Source organism: Zeus faber (assembly GCF_960531495.2).
Source record: "Zeus faber genome assembly, chromosome: 1".
NCBI lineage: Eukaryota > Metazoa > Chordata > Actinopteri > Zeiformes > Zeidae > Zeus > Zeus faber.
This window is the reverse complement of record NC_137193.1, coordinates 23,678,832-23,688,457: the sequence shown is the minus strand read 5'-3', so window position 1 is coordinate 23,688,457 and position 9,626 is coordinate 23,678,832. Positions and strand designations below refer to the sequence as shown.

General features: G+C 42.3%; 1 protein-coding gene across 6 annotated transcripts in view; it reads left to right on the top strand.

The window, feature by feature from the left end:
- elmo1 (engulfment and cell motility 1 (ced-12 homolog, C. elegans)) overlaps positions 1–9,626 on the top strand; it is an 89,073-nt gene that overhangs the window by 58,038 nt on the left and 21,409 nt on the right. For all 6 annotated transcript variants that reach the window (XM_080010847.1, XM_080010849.1, XM_080010848.1 and 3 more), the window contains one exon: positions 4,189–4,325. In XM_080010847.1, coding sequence (XP_079866973.1) covers positions 4,189–4,325 — 137 coding nt within the window. The remainder of the gene's footprint in view (positions 1–4,188; positions 4,326–9,626) is intronic.

Sequence of the window (9,626 nt, the reverse complement as noted above, 5' to 3'; positions counted from 1 at the left end):
AAAAGGCTGTTCTTTTTCTTTTTTGTGTTGATGGCTTGTTGTGACTTTAATCTGGAAATAGTTCATATCCACCCTGCTGTTTCCAGCCCCGCCATGTAGTTACAGGCTGTGTGTGTGTGTGTGTGTGTGTGTGTGTGTGTGTGTGTGTGTGTGTGTGTGTGTGTGTGTGTGTGTGTGTGTGTGTGTGTGTGTGTGTGTGTGTGTGTGTGTGTGTGTGTGTGTGTGTGTGTGCGCCCGTGCGTGGGCATGGAAGTGTGTGTGCGCGCCCGTGCGTGGGCATGGAAGTGTGTGTGTGTTGTACCCCCGGCCCTGTGACTCATCCATCAAACAGTCGGAGCCTCCTCAGGCGCTTCATGTGTCCAGTCGTGCGACCCCTGTCTCCCAGCATCCTGCTGGGATGGAACCACTCTGCCATGCTTTGTCATTTCTCGGAGCAAGGCCGTTTGAAGGACTCTCTTTAGGGTCTTTATGGACTGTCTTTTTTGCACGTAATGGCAAATATTAAAAAAACAGAACGGAACATGGATGCATAATGTACTAAATTGCACAATGTGGGAAAACTGCTCTCTCTTCTGTTCAGGGAGATAGAATTCATACAGTGTATGGCACTGTGTCAGCACCGCACGCTTACTCTTATTACAGCCAGATTTCGGTGTGCTATACCTCCCACATTTTCTGAGCCAAATACATGCAAAATAAGTCCAACACGATCCTGCCCGGTGTGCTACGAAGTTATGGAAGGTTTCAGACAGTAGTTTAAGAAATATTGCTGTTTTTGTGCCAAGGATTTGCCCATAGATTTCCTATAGGCTTATAGAGTGGCAGAGAAAATTCACACGTTTCCAACACACGTTTCCAACCCACGACAGCTCCCACAGTTTTACAAGCGCACACATATTTTATGGATCAAAACATAGATATTGTGACATCCCGTCACCCACAATGCAAAAATCTAGCCAATAGGAGTTACAGTTTGTGAGCAGTTACAAATTCTGCCCAAGAGGTTTCTTGAAAAAAATCCAGTGACAAACGCAACAATCCAGTGATAAAACATAAATAAAATGTAAATAAACATGAGAGTAATAAAATTTAACAAGTACTGTGGTCCAAAATAGGATCTGTACACCAAAAGAGAGCGAACAAAGGGACAGGCTGTGGCCTCATACTTATATCAATATCAGATTCCACTATCTCCCGCTTAATTGAATAAATGATTTAATAAATGTAAGTGTTGGTCAGACACGATCTGATATTGATCTGCGTGCTGCCCATCTGAGGCGGGTGGTGCACCGTCTGAAATGGTTCATTCTGTGTTGTTTGAGTAGTTTTCTCTGAGTTTAATCTTCCCTTTTAAAAAGGAGCAATTGCCATGCAGTCTCATGAGCCTCTGTCATTTTTCACTTTGATTCCGTTTGAATCTTCTGGGTTTCTTTTCCCATAGAGGATCTAACTGTTGTAAGGTTGCTGTGGCATCAGTAACTCATGCCAAATGTCGATGTAATGGGATGGCTTAAGTCTTAGACTTTCATTCGGGTTCTGTATTTCAAAAAAAAAACAACAATAATTTGTGAGCCGGGTGGAATTATTTTGGGTTCCATTTGGAGCATTGCCGTGGAGACACCAGGTCCTTTAAGGTTACGACCAAGTCCCGGCATAATAAATGCGGAATCTGAGGAACACGACTTTGCACTAACATTGTGCCATCTCCGTTCATTCCAGATGGTTTTAAGTGCATTTTTTGCTGTGATGATGTCTTGGTCCTTTCGTTCCATCCAGCGACGCTGAAAGGAGAACCTAACACTCATTAATGTCTTGCCAAAATTGCATCCTCATCAAATCAGCACTGTGGATCCATCCCAAAGACAATGCACTCGAAGTAATAGTAATTTAAGGCCATGGTATGTTTCCCAGTATAATAAATATACTTGTCCGTACTCCACAAATTCAGTGTTGACCCCGACTGTAGCTCAGCTGTGGCCCAGATTCCTCCCTCTTTCATTATTTGCTCAGCATTGGATAATTGTGTTTGTTTGATTAAACGTTCAGGGATCCGCATACACACAAAGGAGAGTCTGTGACCATCGGGGAAAAGTTATTGTAGTCGGCAACAAGCACATAACAAGGAGGCTTGAGAGAAAGTAAAAAGGTCACAGCTGTTCAGCGTTCCAGAATTTTAGATAAGGCAGCTCTCCGCTACCCAGCATGCCTTGCGAGGCCTCCCAAGGCAGACGGCTACTGTGTTGTCCCACGGGACGGCTTTCTGTCCGTATTTCCACCAAATAAGTCCTGGCGTGCAATTGGCCTCACCTTGCCCCATCCAGGGCTGTGCCCCATCAATAAAGCCCCTCACTCCCAGCCTCCATCTCAGCGTCTGATTGAATTGTATTTACTTATTTTCCTACCTATTTTCTTCTTCCCTTTTCCGCCCGTCCCTGATGTGCAACGCCATGTTGACTGCAGCGGGTTAGCGTCTGTTCTGGGCTCTCCATCCGTCGGTGGGGGGGGGGGGGGGGGGGGCAGCACAGCCCATTTCAGCCACTCTCTCTTTCCCTCAGACCCTCAAGCGTCATTCATTTCGCTGTGAAGTGTAGCAACCCACCCCCCAACACCAATCACCACCACCAGTCCATGCCATGTCCATATTGTTTGTGGAGAGATGGTTGTCCCTCCTCTCCTGTGACTCACTCTCTCTCTCTCTCTCTCTCTCTCCCTCTCCCCCCCCCCCCCCCCATCTCTGTAAATGAAGCGACCTTTGGCTGCCTCTCAACGAGGTGCGAGGAAGAAGAGTTTAGTTTGAGTGGCGGTCATGCTGTTACCATACCACTCCATTAATGTGTTCTATTGGGTCAAAAAAACAGCTAAGAAAGAAACATGGCACTTCATGTTCTATAGCGGTGAAATGTAAAATCTCGAGAGTCGAACCCGGAGTTTTGTCGTCGTTCCGAATGACGATGATACAGGGGCTGGCGTTCCAATAATACATCGCCCACTGGGGATCTCATTCCCCAGTGGATCATTTGGGATGAAAACCATAAAGCAGTGTACTCAAGCACCCGTCAGAGGTTTGATCATTCCAAAGGGATCCAACGTGGCATTGAGGAATCATTTGCCATATTCTCCCAAATCCCCACACTCTGGGGAAGCCAACATCCTGCTGGCGAGGGAGGGAACTGCAGGCTGTGAAATTAAATCAACCATCTGTTCTGTCCGGATTTGTTGACGTGTCTAGTTTGGCCCGTTTGGCTCACATTTTGTGTGGGGGGTTGTTATTGTGCTCATAGGAATGGATCCCAAAATGGTGTCTTTCTCCGGCTCGACAAGGCTTGTTGTGTTCTGACATGAGGCCTCTGTGACCACACATGCACTGCCCTGCTAGTTTATTCAGTGATAGTGTATGAAATATGTACCATAGCATTCATATTTCATGTACTGTAGCCCTGTGTTTGGCTGCTCACTAGTTCGTCATGTAAGCTTGTGCTGTGTTTGCAGGAAGGGAGCTCATCGCTTGTCAGATTTTTCTGCATCGCCATGGCTTTCTCTGTTGTTTGCATTTAATTTCGACGCAACTTCTCTTTTGTTTTTTTTTAAGTAGATTTATTTGTAAATAATAAATGATAAGAAAACCTTTTTACATATTGTACAATTTTCCAACCTCCAGGCCCACATCAGGTTACACATACATCACGATACATGAAAGATACATGAAAGAAAGATAAAAATAATTAAAAACTATTTTAAAAGTTTATAAAATTGTTTAACACTTAAATGTTACTCTTTTTAATTATTTATTTGTATTTATTTGATTTATTAATTGTTTTTATTTATTAATTTTTACCCAAATCTTGCTGCTTTTGGTTTTTGACAGAAAACATTGCTCTCAACTAGAAGACAATGGTGGACGGCCAGTTGAAATAAAAAACTCTATTTTATAACTATATAATGAATGAAATAAAATGGAATAATTAAGACTCATAATAATAATAACAATGTCAATAAATAGAGATGTGTAAGTAAGGTGTATGTAAGGAGAAAATAAAGTGTAAAGATGAGCTTTTCAATTAACCTGGAAAGATCTGGTAGTAATGAACTTCTCTTCTTTATTATTCCACAACTCATAATATCAGCATTTCCCACTAATATTCAGTTTGTGGTAATGAATAATTGACCCTCCCTATCTTGTCCCTGCAGCCAGTGAGAACTGCCACGACTTCCACCCCATGTTCTTCACCCACGACCGCTCCTTCGAGGAATTCTTCTGCATCTGCATCCAGCTGCTCAACAAGACCTGGAAGGAGATGAGGGCCACCAGCGAGGACTTCAACAAGGTACATTTCAATAAGAAATGAATGTAAATATGATGAAAATGTATTCAATGTTCTTTAAAATACCCTCATTTTGGAATAATATGTATATTATGAGTCCTTGGGTGATAAAAAAAAAAAAAACCAAAAAAACTAATAAACGGTCATCAGTAATTCCCCTGTCCTATTAATAACTTTCTTCATAATATTGTTCTTGAATATTTATAATTAACAGAACAGAATATTAGAGTGTCACAGGCCTTGTGATTACTTAAAATGTGTACACACAAATATACAGTTGTATAATCCATATTTTAATACATTTGGATAATAATTTAAATAATCAATAGTTTTTAATAATAATACATTGTATTTGTACACCGCTGTTTAAGGTGCTCAAAATCACTTTACATCACATAAACAAAATAAATTACATAGTAAAACACAACAATGCATAAAAACAAGATTACAGGAAGTGGCCCAAGAATATAAATAGTCAAAATGAAAGTGGGAGAAAAGGGAAAATATATATAAAATAATGCATCTTTTTATATACTTTTATGTGTATATTTATATAATTGTGTGTATACAGAATAGCTCTACCCACTATCCAAGCATCATTAAGAGGCATAGACATGGAAATGCACAGATCTTTATCTGCTTTAGGCATTTTTTTTTTTTTTTTTTTTTTTTTTTTAAGGCGATTGAGCGAGGGTTTGCGGATTGAGCACACATCTCAGGGGCTTTTTTGGATTCAAAATGACTGCACATTGTTTTTCGTCTCACTGACTTGAAAACATCGGGCGCCTCCATATGAGCCGTGCTGCTGATTTAGCTTCCTCATTTAGAGCTCGACAGGGACTGGATCAAGATGAAAAATGTCCTATAAGCCGACTGATGTTAAGTCGCTCCATTTAGGAGCCGCCAGACACCAATAGTAATGAGCTTCATGACACAGGCTGAGTTGTGTGTATGTCCAATTGGATCAGTTGGACCACATTCCCTCCCATTAGTCAAACGAAAAATCTGCCCAAACACCCATCAGGTAAAGTAACGACGCTATGATAGGGTTTTGATGATGGTATAGGCCACAAAATGACTTGGGAAAATTGTTCGATGAATCTATTGAACAAATTGCGAAACTGAAAACAGTTTTTCTTAAATCAAATGGGTTTTGCTTATGTAAAAAACATTCCCCCAAAGTGACAAAATTGATCAAAATTGCATAAAATCTGAATTGTTTCTGATTATAGAGGTGCTAAACAGCTCACACAAAGCCAGAAAGAGAGAGATTTATGAGAAACGTTACGGTAAGATCATTTTACACCTCTTCAAATGGTCGAACGATGCATATTTGTGTGGATTCTGAATCAAAAGAGAGGCAGGAAAGTTTAAAGCATTTTAAACATTTGTAAATTGACAGTGCTGATTCAGCACAGAAATGTTTTTGCTTTTTATAGATCATATAAATCATGTCGTGCTTCGTTGCAATCTCCTGCATCCACAAAAATATATATATTTTATCTTCCTCCTGCATGAGCCTGGCTATTAATGGCAGCGTGTGTCCTACTGTACAGCGTGAAGGGGAAACTATAATTGAGGAAACTTGTGTTAATTCAGCACGGCCGTCTTTCAGCGTTTCCCCTGACGTCCCCTGTGTCCCAGGAGCTCAAAACTTGGCAATAAATAATAAAAATAATAGTTATGATAATAATACAAATAATAATAACAATAAATGTAAATAAAAATGTTATATTTGAAATATGCAAACCTAATTGTAAAGGATAAATATTATACCTAAAAAATAAACAAGAAACGAGAAAATGGCATTATACAATGAACCTAAAATATTAACAATAAAAAATAAACCTATCAACAATTCACATTCTGGGGGAAAAAAGGAAAATTTGCAAGTTTGTATAAAAATATGTATAAAGTAAAAATGTTGCATACACTGTGTGTACCAGGGTGGAAAACAAAATGGTATTTGGCATATATACTGTATTGCAGAAGATAATTAAATCTGTTTACGCGGAGACTTTGCAGAATCAGAAGCCTTCATCTGAAACACTATGCATGTCGACCGACAATGTTAGGCAAGTTATATAAGGTAATTTATTAGATATTACTTGTTACTTTCATTTCAAAGTCAAAAGTTACTTTATAAAATTACTTTCTGTGGAAGGTAATAAATTTCACTACTTTTCAGTAACTCGCCAAAATAAGTGCAGTCCGATTAGGAATCATAAAATGTCTTGTACATGTACTCAAACATGATGGGCAAACAAAAAGCTTTGGATCGGTTCGGCTCTGTGGTCAACCCTCGCCTTATGTAGTCGTGGCGTGGCAGCAGACGGACAAATGTTGTAATGATCCAGGATCCATCCAATGAGTAATTTCCCGAAGCGCCATGTCCCTCCATCCCTGTTTGTTTAAACTCGCTGCCACGCGCGGATAACCAGAAATATTGCCGTATTTGCGACAGAGATTAGGGAGGGACCGTATGTGCAGCTGTCCTATCACGCAAACGGGATCAGATCACGAAATGTACTTGTCACGACCTACAGCAGATACACCCAATGACACCAAATGATGACAAAGTCAGATTTCTCCGTTCACACAGATATAAACTCAAAATGTTCAGACGACAATCATAATCGGACGAAACACAATATCCGTAACGGATAGTCATTTTATCCGATCAATCAACCTACACCTTTAATTAATATATTAATAATATTAATTAATATAATCTCATATTTTTTGTGGCGCCTTAACACTAACAATTTTTGGATGGTAACGCGTGTTACTTGACATGGTAACTGTAATGATATTTCCCACATTGTATTGTACTGTTCACTGAGGCTTGGTGTTTGTGTGACTGGCACACAAAACACAGCTCCGCTAAATTGGCCTTGCTGTTTGGTCACACCGTGTGTGACAAAACATTTACACAAAAAAATCGGTATCTTATAATTCCACTTCCGCCTCACAATAAACATTTAAATCTTTAATGCAATTCGCTAACATGGGTCATTTCAGCACAAAAAAAACAACTCATTTACAATAATTATCATCTGTGTGAATGTGTGTTGGGTCACTGGTTACTTTGAATGGGAATCGTACTCTGAGCTATACCATCACAACATTCTTCAGCTTTAATTAGTCGCTCACTGTTCTCAAGGACCTTTGTCGCCCATCTTTATTTATGATTTATTGATTTATAATATCGCCTGAAACCTCTTCTTATATAGAACAGTGCTTATTCTAATACCGAGCTTCAGGTTCGCTCTGTCAATGCCATCTGTTCATCATGAAGGCTAGAGGACATTTGTGACCTCATTATTTAACGCAATTTTTGAAAGTTGCATGCTTTTTTGTTTCTCTAAGATCCATCTCAATACAAAATGCAGATACAGTTATTAAAAATGTCCATGTTTGGGGGAAAAACGTTTTACATCGTTTATTTTCCTGCAAAGTGTGTTCGCCTCCAATTGCGACAGTAAGAGACAATGCATTTTTCAGGAACCTAAAGGTATGTGCGTGTGCGTGTGTGTGTGTCTTGAGGACGAAGTGGTGAGGGCCGTTTGGCCATGTGGTGTGTGAGCATGAGGTGCATTTCCAAAAGCACCAACGGCTCTCTTAGCGGCTAGCGCTGCACGGCTGACCGAGCATCCCTCCCCCACACACACACACACACACTCAGGCTCATACAAGATACAGGCACAGCAGCATAAATGAAGCTTAACAGCGTGGCACTTTAGTCTTTAAAGCACAAATACACACACGCACCTGAATATGGAGACTAGTTGTAGAGTGTGTGTGTGTGTGTGTGTGTGTGTGTGTGTGTGTTGCTCCCAGGGTGTGTAGCTCAGACCGTCGGGCAACAGTTTCCCCTGTTTCCATAGCAACCCCCGTAGAATTACCTACGCCGTGCTGCTTCTGGCTCCGGCTCCATCACGGCAAGATGGAGCCGCCTCTCCAGGTTTGTGTTTTTACGTGTGTGTGTGTGTGTGCGCGTGTGCGTGTGCGTGTGCGTGCGTGCGTGCGTGCGTGCGTGCGTGCGTGCGTGCGTGCGTGCGTGCGTGCGTGCGTGCGTGCGTGCGTGCGTGCGTGCGTGTGTGTGTGTGCGTGCGCGTGCGCGTGTGTGTCCAAGACACGGTGTCCTCATCCAAGCAGCTCCCCCTCTTCAGAAACAAGCCTCCATCTCTTGAACAAAAAAAAAAAAAAAACCCCACTGATGGAGCACCTCGCAGTCACTCGCTCTTCCCCTCCTCCTCCCTCCCTCTCTTCCTCTTCTCTCATCCCTCCCTCCCCCCACCGTCTAAACCTCTCCCCTCACTTTCCCACTCGGATACACACACACACAGAGCATGTGACCAGGCAGCAGCTGTGCCATTGGCCGGCTCTTGCCGTGGCGTGTGTCCAATCAGGGCTTTAAGCTCTGAGATCAACATAAGCGGAGCAGAGCAGCCTGGCTGATGCTCTTAGAGTCCCAGAGAGAGAGAGGGAGGAAGAGAGAGGGACAGAAAGAAAGGAAGAAAGGGAGAGAAATTGAAGTAGACCACAGGGAGGAGAGTAGTGTTGTCTGAGATGGAAGTCGAGTTTTCTGGTTGTTCTTAAAAAAAAAAAAAAAGAGGAGTGCTCTTGAAGAGTGCCTCTGATAGAACGTGGGGAAGGAGAGAGCAGAGGAAGGGAAGAGAGGGGGGGGGGTGCAAGAAGAGGAGAGGAACGAGCCTGGTTATTATACGACTCCCGTCGTTTTCCAAGCAGCCAACGCCGTGGCTAACGGTTTCCGAGCGGCTGCACCACCTTGCCATCTGCTCCATCTATCGTATCTTATCCACCTCTCCCCCTTCCCTCCATTCACCCCTCCATCCATCCATCCATCCATCCATCCATCCATCCATCCATCCCTTTGTTGGTGCCCACACTCTCCTCTGGAATTGACCTATTGCTGTGGAAAGCATCACACAATACTCGCAGCCATGGAGGTGAAAAATACATGTGAGTACCAAAGAGCTGGAGAGAGAGAGAGAGAGAGAGAGAGAGAGAGAGAGAGAGAGAGAGAGAGAGAGAGAGAGAGAGAGAGAGAGAGAGAGAGAGAGAGAGAGAGAGAGAGAGAGAGAGAGAGAGAGAGAGAGAGAGAGAGAGAGAGAGAGAGAGAGAGAGAGAGAGAGAGAGAGAGAGAGAGAGAGAGAGAGAGAGAGAGACAGTTAGTGTGGAGCGAGGGAAGGGGGATTCTTTGTTTTTTTTAGGATGGAGTGGATGAAGCGCAAGGGGAGTGGATGGGATGGAGAAGAGGAAGATGAGGTTTTGAGGATG